At 38.2% G+C, this 24877-nt stretch overlaps 1 protein-coding gene and 1 long non-coding RNA gene across 3 annotated transcripts in view; one reads left to right on the forward strand and one right to left on the reverse strand.

Annotated features, from left to right (window-relative positions):
* Positions 1–672: 672 nt before the first annotated feature.
* Positions 673–4283, reverse strand: LOC149118259 (uncharacterized). Its single transcript, XR_016208110.1, has 2 exons — positions 3510–4283; positions 673–2077 (listed from the first exon to the last, which is right to left on the reverse strand). It is a non-coding gene; the product is annotated as an uncharacterized LOC149118259 (long non-coding RNA).
* LOC110045779 (myoferlin-like) overlaps positions 2132–24877 on the forward strand; it is a 34010-nt gene continuing 11264 nt past the window's right edge. The window contains exons 1-44 of one of the 2 annotated variants that reach the window (XM_089292458.1): positions 2132–2342; positions 2756–3006; positions 5525–5580; positions 6016–6107; positions 7016–7115; positions 7393–7580; positions 7692–7746; positions 7884–8015; positions 8264–8326; positions 8748–8798; positions 8899–8929; positions 9064–9125; positions 9384–9431; positions 9531–9581; positions 9766–9812; positions 10340–10422; positions 10693–10760; positions 11073–11141; positions 11354–11422; positions 12249–12292; positions 12402–12484; positions 12630–12730; positions 13181–13294; positions 13765–13864; positions 14523–14719; positions 15242–15354; positions 15685–15781; positions 16442–16588; positions 16922–17074; positions 17268–17417; positions 17903–17983; positions 18547–18626; positions 18914–19031; positions 19128–19233; positions 19740–19867; positions 20222–20416; positions 20947–20998; positions 21100–21177; positions 21701–21885; positions 22338–22487; positions 23040–23138; positions 23319–23483; positions 23795–23963; positions 24352–24494. In XM_089292458.1, coding sequence (XP_089148584.1) covers positions 2916–3006; positions 5525–5580; positions 6016–6107; positions 7016–7115; positions 7393–7580; positions 7692–7746; positions 7884–8015; positions 8264–8326; positions 8748–8798; positions 8899–8929; positions 9064–9125; positions 9384–9431; positions 9531–9581; positions 9766–9812; positions 10340–10422; positions 10693–10760; positions 11073–11141; positions 11354–11422; positions 12249–12292; positions 12402–12484; positions 12630–12730; positions 13181–13294; positions 13765–13864; positions 14523–14719; positions 15242–15354; positions 15685–15781; positions 16442–16588; positions 16922–17074; positions 17268–17417; positions 17903–17983; positions 18547–18626; positions 18914–19031; positions 19128–19233; positions 19740–19867; positions 20222–20416; positions 20947–20998; positions 21100–21177; positions 21701–21885; positions 22338–22487; positions 23040–23138; positions 23319–23483; positions 23795–23963; positions 24352–24494 — 4404 coding nt within the window. In that variant the 5' untranslated portion in view covers positions 2132–2342; positions 2756–2915. Of the gene's footprint in view, positions 2343–2637; positions 3007–5524; positions 5581–6015; positions 6108–7015; positions 7116–7392; positions 7581–7691; positions 7747–7883; positions 8016–8263; positions 8327–8747; positions 8799–8898; positions 8930–9063; positions 9126–9383; positions 9432–9530; positions 9582–9765; positions 9813–10339; positions 10423–10692; positions 10761–11072; positions 11142–11353; positions 11423–12248; positions 12293–12401; positions 12485–12629; positions 12731–13180; positions 13295–13764; positions 13865–14522; positions 14720–15241; positions 15355–15684; positions 15782–16441; positions 16589–16921; positions 17075–17267; positions 17418–17902; positions 17984–18546; positions 18627–18913; positions 19032–19127; positions 19234–19739; positions 19868–20221; positions 20417–20946; positions 20999–21099; positions 21178–21700; positions 21886–22337; positions 22488–23039; positions 23139–23318; positions 23484–23794; positions 23964–24351; positions 24495–24877 lie in introns of those variants that run through there. The other variant, XM_089292453.1, reaches the window with a different exon arrangement.

The raw sequence follows: 24877 nt of genomic DNA on the forward strand, positions 1-24877 counted from the left end.
CCATGTTCAAGAAGAAGAAGAAGACGAAGAGGAGGTTTATTTACGTTTGACAAACGGTTACACTGCAAGATAATCTGGCGCTAAAGCTCTCATTAGGGAAATCAATTGATGACATCCGGGAAGTCAATATTATGCGCAGAACATTTTTGGACCCACGTCTAACTTTTCGGAAATCTCTTAAAACTTTGGTGTGAACTAATACATCGACTTCCTGTAATATCCAACCATACACATATATTAATTTATGAAATTTATGAAAGGAAATGTCATTCTGATATCGATAACTATTATGTAAGACAATTTTTGTGCTCAAAATAAAACAGTTCGAAACGTTGCTAAGATATCGAATTAATTTTACTGGCATGCTTCCTTAAGATCCCCGTCGGAAGGTTCAGGTTTATCTTAGTTACTGCTTCCGCAAGCAGGCAATTAAAAGAAATACGTTTAAATGTTAGATTTTATATTTGGTATTTTTAAGGGATCTGCGACGGAGCTATGATACAGGTCAGTTGTTAGCAAGAAAATCTTTGTGTGTCGCAAGTAAAGAAAGTGGGTATGGGCATAAAGCCAAAATACACTCTTTTGTTATATAAGAGCCTTTTTTATAAGAATGCCGAGGCTGAGATTAACCAAAATTTAAGAACGAGTAAAGAACATTCCTCAGGCTGAGAGTCGATTAAGAACGTTTTTATTTTGCTAATCTGTATGTATTAAATGACAAGCATAAAATAAAGGCAACAAAAAATGTAAAATTAACCCAAATACCTAAGGGGATGTTTTGTATAACATTAACAATGGTTTTCTTATTGCATGACATATGATACATCTAGGTTTGTAATAATCAGCAGTTCTTATTTATAACTGTTCCAAAATAACTTCCGCACCACCAAAGTCATCAGGTCATACAAAGTCTGAATTATTATCTAGTTAGTTGACCTTGTATACCATGTAAATTTAAGAACTTACATCTTAGGAACGTTCTTAGCCTTAAATCGCCAAAAAAGTATACTAACGTTCATCCTCAGCTCCAAGATTAGACGTTCTTATATATAAGAAGAGTGTTTTATTTATTGCTAACCCCTACCCCGTGTGTTCAGTGCTGGAAATAAGAGAGCCCTCGACATCGCTTTTTGACAGTTTGCCAGTGTTCGGAAGGAATTTGCTATTTGAGCCAGCATAATTCTTTCATATTGATTATAAAGTAATTATGCTCGCTCACGTTCATACAACGGACTAGCCGGCCCTTATAGTGGGTTGTATCTGGCACGTCGTAATGAACTTGAGTGTAGTGATAAAGCTTGAATACCTAGACCGTTTTGCTAACATGTTTTGTTTATGTGAAAGAAAAAGACATAGCCTGAATAGTTTAACTTAAAAGTTATATTCAGTGGCCTCGAGCTCGCGAGGGTCACAAGGAAGATCATTTGACCAATCAGACCTTACTGGCAGTCTATTACAAGAACGCTTGCAGTTTATCAATGTACACCTAAGTTCAAGCTTGTTTTCGCCAAGAAACAATTTCCTTAAAAGTACAGCGAAGTACAACACCGCTGCAAACCCAAAACCAATAATTTGTGGCAAAAAGGGATCTCTGATACCCCTACTTGCTGAGATAAGCTGGCGGCACCTCAGCGAATCGTTAACAGTAAAATTTACACTACAAAATTTTGGCGATCGAGGAAAGTTGCTGACCTAGACTGATTCAAATTCGTAACAGACTTCCCCATACATATCTCAATAAACCCCTTAGCGGGAGCCCTTTCCTCTAGCCTGTTCTGGCAAAATGGCCATCTTTGCCAACTCCGCGATATAATACTTCATTGTTAGAAATACCGTGTCTTGACGCCCGTCAACGTTCTCAAGAGAAAAAGGGACTGCAAACGAAACGAACAAACAATACATAACCCTGATACGTGCAAGGATGAAGCAACAGCCGTTTTTAATTCTCTCCATTGTAAATAAGAACTTTAAAGGGTCAAACAAACAATTACCAGTTAAGCTGAGTTTCGTTTTCTGGCAATCACCCACGTTTTCTTATGCTCGCACCACAGATGGCCTCATATCTGATTACACATGGCTACGAAAAAAGAAAGAAATAATCAACTTATTAAACAACTATGGGAAACAAACTCTGCACATCGACCAGCTTAAACAAATAGATAGGCCTCAGTGTAGAAATCTGAGATAGGCTGGGTTTTTTTCCCCTGTTTTTTATTATTTTCTTTTTTTCATTCTGCAGCCTTATTCTCCTTCAGGGCAACTTGGGCCAGATGAATTTGAGTACCTTTTGTCGCGTGTTTCAGTGTAACAAGGGCATATTCAACGGATAAAGCGCAATCTAGGTAAACCATCTGCTTTATAATGTGTTCATATCGAACTAAAGAGACCAAAGGGCATAAGTCTTCTGATTCTCTTTGTTTATTCGAGCTTATATAACACGCAAAACACATTTTTCTGAGCCAGACTTTATTTTAGGTTTGTAATTATTCCTCGGATATTTTTCTTAGAAAGTTTGTGCCAAATATACATTTGAGACAAAGAACAATACTCAATATTGTTTTTATGTACATAGTCTAGAAACCGAAATTCCACGATTTCGCTTTCTATTGTTTTGGAATAAACTCGTCAAACGCACTTTGAATTACTTCTGTTGTGATTATGGAGCGAGAAATTTAACGGGGCCTAAAAATGTGGAAACTACTCAATACCTTAGCCCACGTAAAGCCGCTCATTGTGCTTTCTTATTTGTTTAAAGTGCCAGCGTAACGCTCATTGATATGCAGAACAATCTGTGAATGGGTGTGAGGCTGTCTTTGGAAGTGAACCGTGAAAAGTCAAGCCGCTTCGGGTGAGCTGGTATAGGATTTCGGTTTGGAGATGGTAGTGTTAACCTGTTGAACCAACGATTCGGAAAAATGCTGAAAGTCACCGTCCAACAGGCTACTAGCCTCCCAGACGTCGATTCTTTTGGAAAAAGTGATCCCTATGCGAAAGTCATCTTCCAAGGTAAGTCAGTTGATCCAGTCGTTTGAGTTCATGCATGAACAAGACTTGGGCGTTCGGGCGTTTGTTGTACAACTATGAAGCCCGCGTAACGGCTCTCCGTTGAAACGAGGGAACTAAGTTTAGACTCAGATAAGCGAGCTATGGTAAGTGCAACTTGAACGAGTTGTAAAACTTTGAATAAAGTTTAAAGCGACAGGATAGCTTTGTTTCATTTTAAACTTTGCATAATAAGCCCTCATTGCTATGCAGAATGTTCATGCACGTACGAATTTATCGCCTTCCAATATTTAAAATTTTCGTAGCACGTTTGAAAACCTTTACAGTCACTCGTTCGTTTTATAATTACTTAAAAGGAAAGCTCTTAGAAATACACGCAGCTTTCATGACAGTGTTTGAATTTTTCTAGAAACGTTAATGCTGTTTACGGTTCATAATTGTTTTCGCAAAATCAGCGAAGCATTGCGAAATCCGCGCGAATTTACTTGTACAGAATTAGTACAAACCTCAGACAGCGGCTTTCGCTTTCTTCATATTTGAATGCTCAAAGATTTGTCCTTATTTCACCGAAAACAATTTTGTAAGTGCAATAATTCGAATTAGAGAAGCACTCGTCTTTAACCGCTATGCCAAGAGAGCGGAAAAATTGAAAGTCACAATATTCCGAGATATAAAATCACATTTTGACCCCAGGCAACGAGCTAGGTGGGAGTGTGTTTTTTTTTTTTGTTTTTTTTTTTTTTCATCAAAAACTGACCCAGTCGCAAAATTAATGAGAATTGAGTTGATGTAGTAAGCTCCAAATGTCCTGTAAATGTTTCAAAAGTTGCCATTTCAGCACGACGAGGGAAATTTGAACAGATTATTGATTATTGATAAATGTTGTAAACAGACTGGAAGGACGCTTGTCGTTCCGGTCCATATCTCAAGCGAAAATTTATTCCACCCTTTAAATTCTTGAAATTCAGCATTGTTAAAAAACTCTATTCCGGCATTTTCTTTCTGATAGTTTTTAGACAAATTAACCTTTCGTCGATTTCGAGGTCATTAGAAGCTGCCTAGTGGAAGCTTTAACGTTTGAAAGAATTTTCGCAGAGCTACCGATAAAAAAGTATTTCAGTTATGTTCTAACTTTGTTTTCTTTGAGTCTTTGGCCGAATAACTGACAATACAGGGCTTTTATTTTCTCCTAAGTAAACTTGTGAACGTACCGATTGTCAGATATTACACATCAGATATTGGAAATAACTAATGGACGATTCATTATTGCAACTGCGTTTCCGTTTCCGGTAGTTTATACCTTTCCTGTATTTAAATTTTATTTCAAGGGAAATGATTTTTAGCCGAGATTTAAATTGATTTAAATTTTCTTTTTCGCCCAAGGCTCCTATCCCATGGCAACTTATCTTGAGGCTTGAAAGAATGCGTGATTTCTCGCGCCCATCTTTGAATTGATAACGACAAGTAACGTCCAATATTCCACGTTGATTTCGTAAATTTACAGGTCATGTGACTACTTCATCTGGAAAAGTCAAGAACAACGGTCGCAAGACTGAGCGACAACCTAGTTTGAGTTCATTAGGCTTCGATGTTTAATTTTCTTTTTTTAATTATTGGACATATAAAACTGTCTTTCTTCTTTAGTCTTCTGAGCTTTTTAAATTGCTTGCATTCTGGACTTCAAGTAATCTGGCCATCTATTGACAGTGGACAAATGATCGGATTTGCGATTTAAAAAAAAAAAGTTAATTGCCCCTTAATTTGGCTATAATGACATTGTATGCTACGGGACGATGGAAGAGTTTGAATCGATAGTTTGACTTAAAAATTAAAAACAAAATAAGAATAATTTATGAGACAGTGAAGATTCAGAAGAATAAATTATATATTGTCATAATACATAATGTAGTTGCTTTTTAGATGTTTATAAAAGGCTAAAAGTACGGTCATCATCAGTGGTACATGATGGAAATGTACATACAACTTGGTCTTGTTATATCGGGATCAAATTTAAAGTAGCATGTGGCAGAAGGAGATTGAGATAGAATTTCCCTTAAGCGATTTAAAGAAAAGAAAAACATTACAGAAATAATAATTTTTAGTATAAATCTACTGGCGTTCTATTGCGAATGCCGTTCTGTGATTGGCTACGTTACTCACTATCTATTCTGTGATAGATAGTGAGTAGCGTAACAGGGGCCCTTGTTAACAAAATGACGGCCGCTTCTTGGCGTTTTCTAAGTGTCTGTGAAGAGGATTTAGATAAAGTTCTGAACGACTAGTGGATTTATACTAAAACAATTAGATTGTTCGCTCTCGATTTTTATCACGCGATAGAAACCTCGAGCTCATAATCTAATTGTTTAATAAAAGACGCCCATTTCAACAGACCTCTGATCATACTGGTCATGAAAGCTGCAACGAGGCTTTGCCCCCATATTTCATTTTAGACAGAAAGTTTAAGTTGAGGTCGCCTAGGGGGTTAATTCTTGACAGAATATATTTTTTATCCTGCCTCCAGGAGATGAAAAGAAAACAGAAGTTCAAAAGGACAATTTGGATCCGGTCTGGAATGAGGTAACAAAACATTAACATCTCTAAAATATAAATACGTTTAATGGACATCATTTTTTGAAGAAAAGCACACAACGTACTGAAGGCTTTTCATTTTAAATCTACTTGCTTGTTTTCCCACATTCTCTATGTCTATGTTAAAAGCATTAGCCTGTTCCAGGCTCTCGTTAGTTGCTACAGAGAACCTGCAACAGGTTATAAAGCATTTATGTTTCTTCTCACTGAGCAATGAAAACAAATTTGAATGATCGAATACGCAATCTTGATTTTGAAATTCTTTACGTCACCTTTCCAAGTGTGTCGTGAGAAAGTGACAGGAAAAGAATATTATTTTTGTTGATAACCGTTTGTTTTCCTTTCAAAGAGGTTTATTTAGGAATAATAAGTATTAAAGTAATCTCGCAAAACAAATACGCATGTGTTATGCTTTTATTTCAGGATTTCCAATGGGACCTTTCGGGCAAACCCTTGTCCCCGAATGACAAGCTTTCGGTTGAGGTGAAGGACTATGAGAAGGTTATGACAAGAAAGTAAATATCATTTTGTTCATTTTAGTTGTATGGTTTTCGCAGTTTTTATTTTAAGGTCTTAGAAATTACTATAGGTCTGAATGGCAATGTAGCGTTCAACAGAGTTAAAAGTGCTAAATAACTACAACTGATGTTTTTAGTCTAAAATCAGGTCTGCACGAGCAATTGTGACAATTTTTATGCGATAAATATATTTGTTCGTGTCTATGGCACAGCAAATATATTTCAACAGTTCAAAGTTGAGAGCGCCAGTAATGACTTTGGGCAGCAGAGATACCCAGAAACAAAGCGGGACTGCTTGATGGCCCCCGGAGAACTTGGTGCTTTCGAACATATTTGCCATATTTTATGAGACGAGTCGTCCACGCGAGAATTTTTCGCATATGACAACTGTTATTTGTCAAATCAAAGCTCGCAGACCAGTTTTCAGCAAATACATTTACCACACAAAAATTGGCCAATTTTCCTCGTCTATACTACGCGAGCAAATAACAATTGTCATATAAAAATTGTTACATAAAAATTGCTCGTGTACACCAGGCTTAACATGAAATAAATCCTTGATTCTTATTGGCTGAAAAAATACTTTTTTCTTAACCTCAATACGGCAACGTGGTGACATCAGTAAAATCTTTGACATTATCACTCGAAGTAGCTTTGACAATCATCGGAATTTTTAGCGATAATTTCACACCCGCTCGTGTGATTTTCTTTTAATGATTGTCACCTTCGAATGACTATGAGAAAGTCATTAAAATTTCTACGGAAATGGTAGCAAACGTTGTGTATTGTAACTTTCGAATCAAATGATAATGACAATGTTTTAAAAATTTATACGGAAATGCTGGGTAGTATTTTTTGTTCTACATTAATTCTATTATTTTCTATCCTGTTTCTTTCTCCCTAAGGCTCCTGGGTAAGGTTGAAGTGCCTCTAGGAGAGTTGCTTTCAAATAACGAGATTGAAAGAAGTTATGACCTTGTGGATGGCAAAAACAATCCTACCTTGGTAAGCAAAACAACCTTAAAAAGAATACAACCTTTAACACTTGTTTGCTTGTTTGTTTGTTTGTTTGTCTGTTTGTTTGTTACGAGTTGAGGCAAATCACTCTGTCTACAAAAACGTGAAAGGTCGTCACACCATAGCAAACAATTTCTCTGCTTATGCAAACCCAGAATGATGATATGCAATATGCACAAATTCATGTCATGATCAAATACTATGCACTGAAGTTTTATTTTACTCACCTCTAGAATATAATCTTTTGTTTACATCGTCACTGTAGGGAAAAATTATGCTGAAGCTGGAGTACTCAGCCCCTCCTGGAACTGGCGGTGACAGTGGAGGCGGAGGAGGGGGCGAAGAGGCCGGAGAAGAAGGAGAAGAAGGTTATGAAGAGGAAGAGGAAGGCGAGGAAGGGGCTGAGGGAGAAGAGCCTGGAAAACCAGGGCAGCCTAAAAGACGGAAGAGAAGGTGAATCATTGCTATTCGTACTTAACAAGGAGTAAGATGTGTTGATAATGATATACCCGTATCACAACCCTCAACGCGTGTAATGTTTCTAAGTTTTCATTTCTACTCTAGGAAACCAACTCGACGAGGAGGCAGAAAATGGTCGACTAGAGTTCAAGACTTTCAGGTACACCTTTCCTAAAGATATTTGCACAATAAAGGCGCTTGTTCTGAAGTAAAACTGATTTTAGAATGTAGGTTCAGTTGATCGCAAATTTTAGCTCTTCGTTCACGTCAAGTTGATTATTTTCATTTCTCTTACAGATCCGTATTCGAATCCTTGAAGGTCGCCAGTTGGTAGGCAACAATATCCATCCAGTGGTTCGAGTGACTGTCGCCGGTCAGCGGAGAGAAACAACAGTGAAACGGTCCACAAACAAACCGGTTTACAATCAGGTTTGGGCATTGTCTTGTTCAGACCGACTGACTTTTTTCGTTTCTGAATTTGTTCAAGAGCTGTCTTTGGCTCGTTATCTGAACTACGTGTTGTTTGCTTTGTTATCCAGGGTATGATTGAAGCTAGCTCATCATTAGATTAAAATGGCAATAATATTATCTTACAAGACAGTTTTAATCCCCTCTCTGTGGCACAATTTACGGTTTTGACATGAATTGGACACTTAAAACTTCCTCTTTTGTTTCAGACGTTTTTCTTCAATTTCCACTTGTCTGAAGCTGAGCTGTTTGATGATTTGGTTTCTCTCGAGGTCAGTATAGCCATTGGGCTCCATTTGTTTAAAACAATACAGAACATGCGCTTATAATTATCAAAGGCGGTAATTCTTTCTTTAGATGAAACCTTGAGTAGTCGCTCAGGCAAGCGTTAAACCACTTTTATCAGTCAAAATCTACAACTTTGGTTGTTGAGCCAACTGTAAGGTGGACCAAACGGTAATCAAGTGCACTTTGTATAGCACTCAGTAATGCTTTTTTTTTCTACGGTTTACTGAATCAGATTTTAACACTGAGATTGTCATTAAGCAACCAACGGTAAAGATGGAGGATTACAAGAAAAGCGGTGTTATAGAATTGGTTTCAAACACAACTAGATCAATGATGCTGAGTTGTTGTGAAAAGTCAGAGGAATAAAACGTTGTAACTCATTTGTTACATTTTCATATGCAACAGGTGTTCAACTCTCGAAAGCTGCGTTCGGACTCCCTTCTCGGCTACTTTGAGGTGAGTTAAATCAGTCAATTCGCTTAAGTAATTAACATCGCATTTCTCCTTTAAAAATTTCATTACAATTAATATTCAACATCTGATTAAATATTCACAGTGTGACATTGGAAGCATTTCTGTAATGAAAGGTGAGGGGTTTAATTTCCTCTGCGTTTATTCACTTACACACTCATTCACTTCTTTCTCGTCAGTCAGTCAGTTCGCTTAAATTGATACAGTAAAATCTGTGTGGAATAAAACTGATAATAACGCTTCTTCACAGGTCACTCGTTTGTCCGTAAGTGGGTTTTACTTTCTGGACCAGCGGACAAAGATGAAGAGGAGGTTTGATATTGCATATCTTGAATTTTTTGACCGTCTGATGTGTGATAGACTCATGTATTTCAAGCATATTCTCGTTATAGTATGACATCAGTTGTTGAACCGTGGTTTCATTAAGTGTATCTTATCTTCATCAAATACATATCAAATAGAATGTGGTAGTCAACCTAATTTTCAAACAAGTAAAAGCAATTTCTCACTGATATTTTTAATGACGCTATTTGATTGTTTGTTTGTTTGTTTGTTTGTTTTACATAACAGGAAGAAGGAGGAAAATCCAAGAAAACACGTGGCGGAGAAACGCCAGCAGTGAGTACAGAAACGTTACATATCGACTGCACTTTCTTTTCCATTCATTCATAGTCTTTAATCCAGTTACACAATAATTTTTGTTTGTATTGTTTCTAGGGTTACTTGAAAGTCACCGCTATGGTTCTTGGTCCTGGGGACGAGCCACCGGTAGGTATTAAATTGAGTTTATTATGGCGGTTTATACCAAATAGGTCAGTACCGAGGTTTACACCAAGTGCAGTTTTAATGAGAGTAATAGTAGTGTAGATCTTAAATCATAAATTAGTTACCTTTGTGTTTTGAGCTTGCTTTACATGGTGGTTGAAATATTCCTGTATTCATTGATTCGTAGCCTGCAGCAAAAGCAGAACCCAAAGATCAAGAAGATGACATCGAGTCGTAAGTATCGAACTGTGAACTGCAGGTGTGTCAAGTGACGTCATCGGTCACACTCGTCTCGCACTCCAGTCAAATCTGACGATGAATCCGACTGATGGCAAAAATTCAGCCAAGTGCGATACAATGACAGCGGAATCCCGATTTCTGGAACCCGCGGATTTTCGAACCTCCCAGTATCTCGAACCAAAGGTCGTTTCCCTTCCTTAAGTCGAGCAGTGTAATTTTGCCGCCGATTTTTCGAACTACTTGATTTTTCAAATCGGGATTCCACTGAACTTACTAAAAGTTTCAAGTTCCATGATTCGCCTTGTACTTTCTTATGTTTTTTTTCAAGTATGTGTTTTCTCTAATGCGGCATTATATTAATTAAGAAGAGCTCTGCTTTACCTAACCTTAATTCTTTCCTCAATTCTAAAGTTCAGTCTGAATTCTCACTGCGTTGTCTGCAAGGCAGACGACAATACAAATCACCAAAACAGCAACTGTTTTCATACTATTTTAAAGTTTTGTTTCGTGTTTGATTTTAGTAACCTCCTGATGCCGTTGGGTGTAACGCGACAGTCAGCTGTCTTCACGCTCAAAGTTTATCACGCAGAAGACCTTCCACAAAGTGAGTGGGTTTCTCATAACCTTTCAGTGCTGTAAGACTAGATACTTCTTGTTGCGGGTCTTTTTACCTTCTTTGCGTGCTAAGATGTTAGCGCAAAGAAGTTCTTGAAGTTCGAAAATCCTACCCCAAATACGTTCTTACGGTTTCAACTTTAAAGCGCGGGCGTCTTTTATTAATTTGACGCGTCTATTGATGTTGCTGCACTTTTGCTCTACAAGCTACTCAGTAGGTTTACTGACAAAGGGTTCATTTTCTTTTTCTTTTGTTTAGTGGATACCGGAATTGGACGAAGCTTCAAGAAATTCTTCAGCTTCTTTTCAAGCGATGATGACAAAGAGGTTAGGCGAAACCATTGATGTATTTTTCCTTCTCATCCTTAAACTAAACGATGACGATTTTTTTTTTGGTTCCTCTCGCTTTTCGAACACCCGTATTTAGAACCAATCGTACATCTCCCGATCAGAGGTGACTTGTGACAGTGTCATAAACGTGTACGTCACCCATCTGCCTGCATATCTGTCTGTCTGTCTGTCTGTCTGTCTGTCTAGCTACATATGTAGTTCTGCTCTGCCACCTACCTGCAGGCAAATTGGTATGTCTTATACTACTGATGTTACTTCTATTCACTAAAAGCGGCTTTTTTGTTACAGGACGAGGAAAGCAAAGGAAAAAAAGGCCTTGTAGATCCTTACATGGAATTCAGCTTTTGTGGAAAGAAGGTAGTCTAGGTGGAATTGCATATTTCGTTTCCTCTTAGCTTCCCCGCACTTAAGCAGAGTTTGACTTGATCTTGAATGATGACGTAACCTATCGATTCAATTATATCCAATTTCTTATTCTCATCTATTCACCACTTTGGGCTTCTTTAGCTGTTTAAAATGTTTAATATACCATTCCGAATTTGAATGTATTTTTTTTTTTTTTTCCTCAGGCAACAACTTCCACCATATATCACGACAGTAACCCAGAATTTAAACAGTTACTCAAGATTCCTCTGATGGTAATTAAAGTCGCTTCAATTTCAAAATTTCATTGTCTTAATCATTGTTCCTTTCCTTGCCAAGAGATAGCCCCCATAGTGCGCCTTTTTCCCTCTTAACACAAAAGTGGTCTAACAACGACAACAACAACCACAAGAAAAAGAAACAAAAAGGAAAAAAAAAAAAAAAAAAAAAAAAAAAAAAAACCACCAACGACAACAAAGAAACACACCTACACAAAACATTTATTTAAAACCATAACTTTATCTTGATGTAAACGATTGATTTCTTTATAAATCATTGAGGTCTTTATGAAGCTGAGTCTATGGGCAAGCGAAAACGTTAAGTTTCTTGAATTTTTCCAGGCAGTAATATAATGGCTGTTTTAGGCCTTACAAAGTCCTTCCACTCATGGAACAGACTGACCAACAGCAACTCTAGTAGCCTGCGTAGCAGGCATTTCCAAAAAAGCATTCGAAGGAAACAAAACTGCGAGCAAGCGCGACAACTCTCTTCCTTTTTTAGCTCATCCGATCCCAGGCGCGCTAGCTCCTTCGCTCGCCTGCTTGTTCGCTAGAGCTCGCTTGTTCGATCTCTCCGTCTAGAAAAGGAAAGGAAACGTCTAAGACTGACGCAGGCTACAACCCTAGGATAGGGTTTGTTGTATGTAAATCAAGCCCGCCCTATAACTTGTCTACGATTTAGTCCATGACGCGAATACGTTTCCAGGTTTTTTTGAAATATGTTTCGAAACTGTTCACCAGGTAATTAGTCGAATATTATTATCTCTTTTCTATAACACTTTCAAATTAACTTATTTTTTGCCTCTTGAATTGAATAACACAGCTCCCTTCGATGTGCGAGAGAATCAAGCTGCAGATGTTTGATTGGTGAGTTGAAAGTACAATGTGTTTATTAATTCTTGAAAAGTTGAGATCTTGTTATTTTGCTTTTCAATAGTCCAATTTTGATGAAAAACAATATTTCGTTCCTTTTCAGGGACCGAGGCTCTACAGATGACTGTATTGGTACAGCGTTCATCAACTTGTCTGCGATCGCTGGACAAGGAGACTCAAGCGAAGGTAAGCGTCGTGTTGCGATATCACAAGTTGTCCCTTTTGATGTGCATCGAACATTTTGCACACTACGTAATGCAATTCGTCATATGAATATGCGACTTTTTAAATGGTTCATTGATAAATATGAATCAATTGGTTTTATTTGCAGGGTTTCTGCCCCAGTTCGGTCCATGCTTTGTCAATTTCTATGGTTCCACCAGGGAGTTCACAAATCTTCCAGATGAACACGATGACCTAAATAAAGGAATTGTAAGTATACTGTCAGCTGTCGGCAGCAAAATTTAGTCTGCTTTGCAATTGACCAACGAGAACGCTATGGCAAAGAGCATTAACCTTCGCTCAACTTTATTTTCTCAACTTGTTTCTGATTCGTGGCTAATTCTCCAGAACGGTTCAGAGTACGCTGAGCGTCTTCATTAAATCCATGCAAGTCATTAATTAGATACCTCAATTACAGCAGTTTCGGACTGGCTTTCGAAGTACCATGTTATTATATTTGCTTTTTTGCCGTTTAGTTGAAATGGTGATGTGCTGCAACATTATTTGACAGATGCTCTAGAAAACATATTTTGCAATAATTAACCAGGAACGAATCTTTTAAAAGTCAGTAACGACTTGAATAAAAGCATTTAGTTGGCTCATCAGTTTAGTTAAACTCATTAAAGCTACTTGATTACTTCAATGTTCTTCTTTCCTTAGGGAGAGGGCGTAGCATATCGGGGACGTGTTCTTGTAGAGCTGACCACGACTCTGAACGAAGACGTCAAGGCTCCGACGGCCGTGTTGGCAAATGAAGACATAATTAGTGCTCAGGTCAGTTAGAGAAATTTAATAAAAAATCCTGAGGAATAAAAACTGACCTAGATTGTTAAAGAACAGTAACTTTCAAATCCAAGACATGCCTAATTGCAACCACCATCGCCACATTCACCATCATCATCATTCAATCATCGAAACTTTAGTAACAAGATTTATCATAGTGTAGTACGCATTGGTGCATGTACTTTAATCTCTCCTACCTCAACCTGTCCTTAATGTTAAAACTCACTGATATCAAAAGAGAATAAAATCTAAAGTCGACAAGATTTTATACAGTGTAGTACTCGCTGGTACTTTGTTACCATTAGGCCAGGACTCGATTCCTTACAAAGATATGGCTTCTGTTATGATTTCTGTTGTTCACGATGCAGTACACGTAAAACATATCAGACTGTTTATTTAATTAAAAAAGTGTATTCATATCTCTCCCTATGTGTGATGATGAGTACCTGTCCTCTTTTTAGCCCTTCCTAAGACGTGAAAGGTACAAGCTGTTTGTCTGTTTCTATGAAGCACTGATGGTCTCTGAAACTGACGGACCTATCGAATTTGAAGTTAGCATTGGTGAGCATTTCGTACTCCTACAAGAATGGTAGTATTGTTACTCCTTAGACTCGATTGCATGCCTCTCTTTCAAGAAATTGTTTCTCTCTTAACCCTAAAGTGTAATGGTCAAGAGAGACAGATAGGGTAGATTTCTGAATTTGAAGAAAAGAAATGGTCTACTGAGACCATTCAGTTTTAGTGATTGAGATTTGCTTACACGTTGCATTTTTTCCCACTGAACGACAGTAATAGTAAATACCACTTGCTAGTGTAAAATAAAAGGTGGCAAAACCAATTCTTTTAAATAGTTTTGAGTCAACGAAGAAAAAAGTACATGTACTTTATTCACCGTATTTTAAACTTTATCACTTCTGAAACTATCGGCTCGTGTTCCCACAGCATTTCTCGTTCTCCCAAATTTCCACTCTTGTTTCTATTAAACAATTACATTAATAGCTCGAGATTTCTAGTTAATTAACAAGCGCACACTGCTGGGCTACTCACTATCTACAACAGAACAGATAGTGAATAGCGTAGGCAATCGGAAAACGACATGCGTGATGGAAAGCTGGTGGATTTATACTACAACTCGATAGAAACACGGTACACGTTTTCTATTTCATAATTGTAAGCATAATTCGGTATTAACAAGTTATTTTACTCCCGCTTTACACAGGAAACAATGGAAATAAGTTTGATGAGTCGGTAGCTCCGTGTAACACTCCTTCTTGCAATGCTGTGTATGACGGCTGCCACTATTACTACCTCCCGTGGGCTCAAGATAAGCCCTGTGTGTGCGTGGAATGCTCCTGGGAGGACATCGCCTTCAGACTTGAGCCCATAAACATCCTGAACAGACTGGGGGAGCGCTTGGTAATTAAGTGATAAATCATTGAAGGATTGACGCCTGTTGTTACTTAGTGAATATAACAGATGAAAAAGAGTCCGACTTTGTGTATATTTGAAAAGTGACAAAAATAAGTTGTGCACCTAGGCAGTTAAGAAAACAAAAGTGTTCCCCTTAAATTTGGCTCAACATGATGACAGTCAGCACTAATCTCAGAACGCCCCTCTTTCGTGTCATGGATTCATCATGGATTCTAGTCTTTTACAGTTTCAGTGGTATGGCTGTACGCTACTTGGTGTAATTTTTGGTGCCTCGATCGATCGCGCGTGTCAATGTTAATACTTTATGTTAATTTTTCGGACGCTGCCACCTTATTTTTCCTAACGTAGAAGGTGTAAAACACCTCTGAGTTCTCGTATGGCGCTAACGAATTAAAACACGAAGAATACGTCTATATTTAGTGCTTCACTGTGCTATTTATTGATCTTCAACTGAGTAAAAGTGTTCATGTTCAGGATGTAATTTAATTTATTTGTGTTTAAATTTAGCGCGAATCTTTATCTCGACTCAAGCAAGCGGCTGAACTGTCTGAAGTTAGTGATGATCCGAAGTTGAAAGACATGCTCTCTTCTCTGTTCGACAATCTTGTCAGAGACTGCAGGTATAATGAATGATTAGTGGGATGTAATAGAGTTTTCCAAGGAAAACGAGAGAACGATAGAAACGGGAAGACAGTTGAAGATTTGATTTGATTATCAAAGTGTCTTGTTTTCGAGTGTCATTTCACCGTGTACTCAACTCATCTTCGTTGTCAATTTTTACCAAATCGTTGAAGAGTTTGGTCATCGTTTGGCATTTGCATGCAATACCAACCCCCCCCCCCAAAAAAAAAATCAATAAATAAAAATAAATAAATTAATTAATAAATAAATAAACATGCAAGACAAATTCCAGTAAACTAAGTAACTAACAGCTTTGTTCTTATTTCTAGAAACGAATTGTCTCGTTTTGAAAATGAAATTCCCAAGCTTCCTGGCAAAAGAAATCAACTGGACATGAAGCTGCACCAAATGAGAGTAGACGAATTTGTAAGTATGCAACAATTTTCAATTTAGCATCTAAGTAGGTGAATTTTAAAGTTCATCAGTAAGTGCACTGTGCGAGTTTACAAAGCAAATGTAGTGTTAGGAAATGATAAAAAAGCTAACTCTCGGTGCAGAACTTTCGAACGTCGCAGGATAGGGCAATGGGTTAGCTGTTACATTTACTGAGTCATGCAGTCATTGGGATTACTGACGGTAGCTTTAACATACGAAATGCTGCTACAAGTATCGCCCTACTCTACAAAGTTACCCTACAAAGTTCTCTACGGGGAGGCTCCACCGCGATACCCTTTTGTATACCATTTTGACAGAAAAGGTACATCTTTCGTATACCTTAACTAGAAAAAAAGGTACTCCCTTTCACATAATCTTCTTGTCATTTTCATGTAACGCCTAATACATTAAATGATACAGTCATAGTGTGTCTGTTCAATATATTTTATTTAAAGGCCCTTTAGTATAACTAAATGACGGATTTCTTTCTCCTTTCATATGCCTCAACTAGTGAAATCCCGACCCTTAAAACTGATGCCTGAAAAAGGTACCCCTTTCGTGCGGAGCCTCACGGTGTAGGCACAAACATTTTGACGGCTATATTATTGAAATTCATCTAGTAAAGAACTGATGCGTTCGTTTGTTTTGCAGAAATTCATGTTAGATGATATCGGTGCACTGCAGTGGAAGTTAGCACCGCCATTAGAGGGTGAATTGGAAAAGGATGAAGTGGACATCAACGAAATGTTGGCCGAGATTGAAAGTTACTTGCAGAGAATTGAAGACTTAGCTATTGAGGTAAATATTTGACAAAACGTACTTCGCCTCTTTTTATTCATGTCTTTTTGTATTTTTAGTTGGGGACCAGCGTGAAAGATGTCGAGCTAAAAAATAGCAGAGGAGTGCATTGCTTCTATTCTGTGTAGCCTGCGTTCCCATATAAACAAAGAGCTTTTTCTCCGTCGATTTTTTTTTTTTCGCCCTCTCCCCAATTTTCACGCCACCTGCAGACGGGAAACTCCCCGCTCGTAGGGGCAACACTTGACGTGCGAGCTACAGCGTTCCTCGCTTAATCACCAAGAAGTTTTAACTAGTTGACCTTTGCTCTATTTGCTATTCGTTTAACCATAGCCTCAAGTTAGTATGCCAGACGTGATCATATGGATGATCAGCGGAGAGAAGCGAGTTGCTTACTACAGAATGCCAGCACATCAGCTGTTATTTTCAGAGACCGAAGTGGCGTGTGGAAAGTACTGTGGAAAAACTATTGAGCTTCAAATGAAGGTAATGGTTTAGTACACAGAAAGCCTTTAGATTTCGTATTTCAGCTAAGTTTTATTTAACCCACAATCAGGTGTTTTTATTTCTTGCAGCGAAAAGACCAGACCAGATAGTAAATCTATTCCCGTCGATTGATATCAGAGAGTTTATGTAAATGCCTGTTGATCGCATTCATACTTTCTGTGTTTTATTTTAGTATCCTGGTAAGAAAGGAAATGATGTGAAAGAGCACCCAGAACTTCCCGCCAAACTGCGTGTAGAGATGTGGTTGGGATTGGAGAAACAGCAGCAGTACTGGACTGCACGACCCAAGACTGAAGGCGACTTCTGTGTGTTTGCTGAGACGGTAAGTTGGCGGGAGTCATTTTTATGTGATAGGGATCTGTTTCACTCCATCACTAGCGTAGCGGGAGCAACAATTAATCTACATTCTATCAAATTACAAGTCAAGGCCCAATTTCTTTCAAGAAAGAAGATCTTCCTCGCAAAGAGTTATCGAATTTTAAGCCTGACTCCCCCTTCCCTTTTTCCCCTGCTTTATGACTGCTGGCATCGTCTGTTCTATTTTCTATGTTCTTATGCTCGGCGACTTTAGTTCTTCTTAAGTCATTTATTCTTATGCTTAAAACTGTAAAAACAAAGATTATTTTTACCGTCATGTTACTAAAACTTAGCGTGGTATGCGTTTTAAATAATGATGATGATAATAATAATAATAATAATAATAATAATAATAATAATGCAAAAAAAAAAAAAAAACATTGTCACTACTGCATATTATCTACGATGTAACTGATGAATTTCATTTTTATGCTTTTTTTTTAAATTCAGTACGAGAATGAAGTGAAGATCGCCAGCAAGTGGACCCATAAACTGTCGACTCGTGCTCAATTTTCTGATGCTTCTGGAGACGTAAGTACAGGTCAAGTCATTTAAACAAGTAGGTCCGAGTAGGGCGCCCACTGTGAGATTGAGGTCAGTTATTCAGAGGAACGCGAGGAAGAGATCCATGTCAAAGATCTTTATCAGTTCTTCTTTATGACCAATATAATTAACGGTGGATGGATATGCCGACCACGTCGACTCTTGTTTTCGCAACTACGATACTTTCTTAAAACTTAGCAGTAATTTGTTGTCGATTACTACAATGTTTTTTTCTTGCCAAAATGACAGTGTTTCCCACTGGCGCACTCTCTTACTAAACTTTTAAAAAAATAAATGTTTGTTGTGTTCGTCCTGGTACTTAATCAGTGAGGAAACCATTAACATAAAACACCTAACGAATTGGAGAACACAAGAAAAATTTCGATCCAGAGGCGTGTTTGGATTTCTCAAGTGTTCTCAAATAACTTGAAATTTGTTATGACAATGCAATAAATGATTAAATTTAACTGAGCGAAACAAAGAAAGAGCTTTTTCTTCTCTCCTTTGTTTTATGCATATGGTTTATATTTTTTGTGTACGTCTTCTCGCAGCTGGAACTACCACAGGACAAATTTCTTCCGCCTGATGGATGGAAGTTTGAAGGTGGCTGGCAAAAGAAACCAGAGTTGAGGTAAAATCTGCAAAAAACGTGCGCAGTATGGGTTATTCCGGGTGCCACGATACATTTTTCCTATGTTCACTTAACTAATAGGTTGGAGACACACAATAGAATGACGTTTACAGAATATTTTTAGCCAACAAACCCATGTACATGTAAGTACAGAATGTGCTGATTTGCCGCTGAAAGGTTAAAAAGTCCCCGGGAGAGGTGTCATGTTAAATTACAGGCCTGCTGCGGTCGTTTAATGAGTTCATATAACAAAGAAACTGTTATGAGTGGTTTTATTTTTCATTTAGTTTGTTCCATGACCCAGATGAGGGTCACAAGGAATTCTTGGTTGAAGCATTTGAAAATCAATCCAGAAGCTTTCCTGGTGGAGACTTTAAACCGGCGGACAAGAACTGGACTGACGTGGTAAAGTAACACTTCACCTTACGAAATTTTTCTTTACCTTTAAGCTTTCGTGAAATTGTTCTCTGTCATTATTCATATTTACCTTCCTTGAAACAGAACGGAGAAGACGTAGCACCTCCAGCCCGTCAACAACCTCCTCCCGGCTGGGCCTGGAAGATGAAGGACTGGGAGGTAGATAGGAATAGAGCAGTTGATGCAGAAGGTCAGTTATACCATTGGTGACATCGTTGCATACTTACGAGAGAGTTATGACACTGCACAAACATTTAAGACTATGATCCCTCAACCAAGGAACCAAGCAAGCAAGCAAGCAACCAATCAATCAATCACTTCATTTCAGGGCCTAGACTACTAGCAGGCCACAATTGGCCTACTAATTTGGATGCACTAATCGCCCCGATTAGTAACTTCATATTCCAGCTTCTCGTATTAAAACTCGTCTTTTCTTCACAATAACCTCGTGCCAAAATCATCATCATCATCATCATCATCATCATCATCATCATCATCATTAAAGCTGTGTATAATTCAAATAAAACAGGACTCGACATTGGAAATGTTTTTGTGCCAAATGGAGTCTGACTATTTCTTGTCTTGGTTTATTTGAGTGATGAGTTTGTTTGATCTTGTTAATTCTTATCAGTTTATCTGTTTATTAACGTACTCATTGCAAGGAGGAATGGAAGTGAACTTCTTTACTTATTGTAGGTTGGGAGTACGGTGTAAACCCAACATATGGCGTGTATGGACCAGTAATGAAGGCGTATCACATGTGCAGGAGGAGGAGACTCGTGCGAAACAGGGAGCTTCTGGATGCAAAAGCAACGAAAAAACAGGTAGAGACTTCTTCAAGGGTAAAGAAATAATGAAAGTCTCTTTTCATAAACTAGAAATTGCTTTACTTGCTAGATCGCCTCAATTCACTTGAAACGTAGTTCGAATACGTCGCTCATGTTGAAATACAAAAACGGTAGACATATCATATATTCGATCACTACTTCATTTGGAAATACGTTCATCAGAAATGACACAACTTAAACGTGTATAACATGTCATTAACTTAAGAATGTGTTTTTTAAAGTACGTTGCTCTGCAATCATATAATGTGCGTTCCATTACATGGTACTCTGAAAGTTTACACAATTGTTGTTAACACTTCTTCTTTAAACGTCCTGTGATATTCTTTCTAGGATCAATTACAGAAGCTTTTGGCTGAGGGGTGGGGCTACGCCCCATTGTTCACCATGAAGTTTCACGCCAAAGAGAAGAAACTGGATTTCGTGCGAAGAAGGCGCTGGTTGTTGAAGATGGTTCCAACTTCTGGAAAGATTGATGGCTTTTCTTGCACTCTTCCACCTGTACTGCGAGTCCAACTCAAAGCCAAAGTAATGACCTCAAATTTCCAGTCAACTTAGACTAATAAAACCTCGTACAGGTCTCAAGATATTTCTTATAATGCTAATTAATTATCTCCAACTATGACCCATACTACATTTAACGAGAGTTCTTGCTGTGTTTACAGAAATTTCTAATTAGCCAGTCTCCCACTAGTTGGGACTAGAGCGGGTTTCAATAGAGTCTTGATAGTAATCAGGCAGTTACTTTGATTTTGGTTTAGGTCTTACTACGGTTTGAGATTGGCTGAAGAGTCTAATTGGTAATGAAGTTATTGGTTTGGTTTTGGTTGTACCGCACTCGATTGAAAACCGCTCCATCCACTAAGTTATCATTTAGTTTTCAGTTCGCCTTTAAGCCATAATAAAAATAACAACTTGCAAAATAATACACTTTTTGCTACCCTTGTTAAAAAAGTTAACTTTATTGAGACCATATAATAGCTTTTGCTTGTCATCAGCGAGAGCGGTATACAATCGTTAATATTCTTAACCTTTTCATTTTGAAATATTTCTATCAGGACAGAGAAAGCGCGCTATGTTTGTCTCCAAGGATGTTTGTGTCGTTCAAGAGTAAGTAACAGTTACCCTACTTCCTTTTCGTTGTATTTTCATACCTCAGAATTGCTTTTTCTAACATGATATATTGCAACAATTTGTCATTTTCTTATCAGAGCCTCACAAGTATCAGTTATGGGTGTATGTCTACCAAGCGCGTGACCTTGTCGCCAAAGATGAAACTGGAATGAACGGTAAGTGAATTCTTTGACTTGACTATACGGTGTTCTTTGTTTTGCTTTGTGGTTGCACTGTTGGTTTTAGTTTTAATTCAACTGAAGATGAAGCTAGTTTGACGCATTTTTGATAGTGTTGGAATTCAATTCAGTGGATCGAAGAACAAGAGTTAATTGTATTTTCCTCGAGTGTTATTTACTGTTTACACTAGTCAATGTGCGTTCTTTTAGTTTTAAGATATAATTCCGCTGCTGAAAGGACTGATGTCCTGAGAAACCTTTTTGCTTCGTTGTGAGACGTTTCGAGCGTTAGAGTACACGTAGGTACAAACAGTTGCTTCGACAAAGGATCTGACGCGCCAATCTCAGGCTTCAAATGCAGAACCAGTTTAAGTGAAATGGGTTTGACAAGGAAATAAATGCCGCCATTGTCACGTTTCAATGCAAAAACTGTTAGCCTCTCACGCCTTGGAAGTTCAGTCTGTTAAACAGTACCTGTTTCAGTTCTTATAACATGTTCTTGTTTTCCTTTACCTTTCAGATCCCTACGCAAGGGTAGCTTTTGCAAACCAGAGTCAAGTGACGTACACTGTTACCCAGAGTCCCTGCCCCACCTGGGATCAAACCCTGCTTTTTACAAGCGTGGAGATCTGTGAAGATCCAGAGAACGTGAAACGGAATCCTCCAAGTGTGGTGGTCGAGTTGTATGATCATGATAACGGCCTGGTACGTCAGAACTGGAGAGCTGCAAGAATCTCACATTTTCCTACAAAAGACAGAAAAAAAGAACAAAAAAATTGTACAAATAACAAAAGACAAGAAAACAAAAATAAAGAGAACAAAATAGGCCAAAAAAGGAAAGAAAGGAAAAAAGGAAAAGGACACATGATTAATTCCTAACTGATACTCAACGAACTTACAGCCGTACAGAAAAATCTTTAGATGCGTTTGAGTATGTGGAGGAATGAAAAATTACTCGTTCGTTCAGTTGTCAGATATCAAAACTAATACCCACTGGCATTGATAAGCAATGCATGGGAACACACGAAATACCGCATCATATCAAAAGCACGTCTTAAATTTTAGCAATTAATGAAGCTGCTTGACGAAACCCCAATCAACTGAGTTTAAGTAGAAAATTTTCTTGATCTAATATTATTCAACGTGTAAATTTGCAGGGAAAAGATGATTTCCTTGGTCGCTGTATGCTTTTTCCCAAAGTTCGACTTAAGGGAATTGAAGCCCCTGAACCTAAATTGCTGTGGCACAAGGTGAAGCGTGGAGGCCAAGATGGCGGTGAGATCCTGGCTGAGTGCGAGTTATTTTTGGTAAGGAGCTCTTCACTTGATCGATCCGTTTTCCGTTTGTTTGTTTTTGTGCATAAGTACATTAGTTATTTAGCAAACTCACTAGAAAGAAAAAAAAAAGACTCGTACCAAGCTCTCAACGAGCATGCGTTGTACCAAGCACGTCGCGTATCGTGTGTCGTTCGTCGTTCGTTTTATTTATTTCTCTTTTTTGTTTTTGTTTCAATCTGCTCGTTAGAAATATATGGCGGTTTTTTTGTACAAAAATTCCCCGTTTTTGGATGTTAACCACTAAAAAATACTCAAAGACATCTCACTGGGTCTTTTTATCATATTCACAAACTCGCTCATCCAGCTGGGACATAAGGTCATATATGTCATTTGTTTAGGTTTTATAGATTAACAATTAATTTTTATGGTCTGGGTGCAGCAGGACGTGCCGCAAAATCCACCATCTATTGCGCGGGTAGTGTAGACTGTCTGGGACGCAAGATAATAATTTAGGACCAATCTTTTTTATTTAATACCATTAAAAGAACACAACAAGGCTGTGATCAGAGTATTTTCTTTTAGGACGAAGGAGCAAAGCTGCCCCACCCTCCCGCCCTGCGAGGAGACGTGTACCCTGTACGTAGCAAAGTGAGACCTGTGGTACAAAGGACAGCGGTGGAGGTAAGACGCAATTTTGTAAGAAAAGAATCCACTTGTTTGTTGCAGAGTCATGTCCAGTTATTATGATCATTTCATTACGCTAGCTAGGTTTCAGCTTTACTTCAACCGTTGATTCATTAGAAAGATAATGCAATACAATTTTTATGCTCACAGCTAAAGATCATTTGATTATATTTTAAGGTTCTTTGTTGGGGTGTAAGAAACATGAAGAAATACCAGATGGTAAAAGTGACATCGCCTTCAATCGAGTTTGAATGCATGGGTGAAGTCATCCCATCAACCGTTATCGAAAACACGAAGAAGACGCCAAATTTTGCAGAGCCACTCTTAGAAAGGAGGATACTTGTAAGTTTTGTGTGTCAACTACAATTAATGGACGTTGAAAACTACAGTTTTGTCTGTCTGTCTGTCTGTCTGTCTGTCTGTCTGTATGTATGTATGTATGTCGTTTTGTCTGTCTGTCTGGTTTTCTCTCTGTCTGTCCAATCTTCATATTCTCTTGCCAATGACTATTTAGATCCCCCCTTCGAGCGCATGTATCCATGCACGCGCAGTGCACGACTATCCACATTTCACCAGTGGCAGTTCTTGTCTTTCCAATCGTTGTCAGTCTGGATATTGCCGAAATAAACTATTCAATCTTTCCTTATCATAAGAACCTACCAGTGGAAGATCTGTACTCGCCACCAATCAACATCCGGGTTAAAGATAACCGTGCATTTGGTCGTAAGCCATTGGTTGGCATCCACTCAGTCAAGTCTCTTGGACCCTTCAAGTGCAAGCTGCCTTCACAGAAAACAGCTGAAGACGAAACTGAAGTGGATGGTAAATTACTTCATCTTCTTGTTCGTACCTGAGCCAATTGAGTTGCTTTTGTAAAGCAACACCGTTGTTGTTGTTATTATTATTGTTGTTGTTGTTGCTGCTGCTGCCAAGTTAAAGGAGCTCAGTTATGGTATTTTGAGTTACATTGGCCACGTACAAAATTATCTTTAAATTGAAGGAAACTTGAAAATAATAGTTTTCTAAGATAGATAAACACCAAAGAGATAACAATGAACCACAAAGGAACAAGGATGGTGGAAGATGGAGAAGATTAACACGGATTACAAACGACGAAGTTCAAAACTTTAGCCTAAACTCTTTAAGATGCGCGAACCGTGACGAAACTTGTTTAAAACTCTCTCACCTACCTTTCTGTTTCTTCTTACAGAAGTACTTGTGGATTTAACTGATGGCCCACCCCCTCAGAAAAAGATTTGGCCAGAGATAAAGGAGGCTGAAGATGCTCCACCACCGGCAGATGCAAAAGCGAAAGCAAAGGCGGATAAGGAAAAGAGAAAGAAACTCATCGATGTAAGGAACAAACTCTACGTTCGATTTGATTTTCGGCATTTTCAAAGCACTGTTACATGTGGTCTTCATAACGCCAAACTACAACCCTGTGCCAAAAGACTGAGGGCGTTTGGAGGTTTTTCACAGTTTTGGAGCTGTCCCAAAAAAATATAGCATATGAACCCTCGACTACGTAATCAATGATGGTTTCGTGCTGGTGTAATCGATTTATTTTAGAAAGTAGCATTGAATGAAATAGTTCTAATCTCATGTAATCTAATCTAATCTGATCTAATCTGTTAATGGTGATCATATCACTATTATAGAATAGTGTTTCATGCTATGGGTTTGTAGTACGGATAGAAATAATAACGGACGGTCTCGATAACGGAATGTCTTCGTAA

Source organism: Orbicella faveolata, unplaced genomic scaffold (genome assembly GCF_042242905.1).
Source record: "Orbicella faveolata isolate gen_17 unplaced genomic scaffold, um_ofav_v1 contig_1, whole genome shotgun sequence".
Lineage (NCBI taxonomy): Eukaryota > Metazoa > Cnidaria > Anthozoa > Scleractinia > Merulinidae > Orbicella > Orbicella faveolata.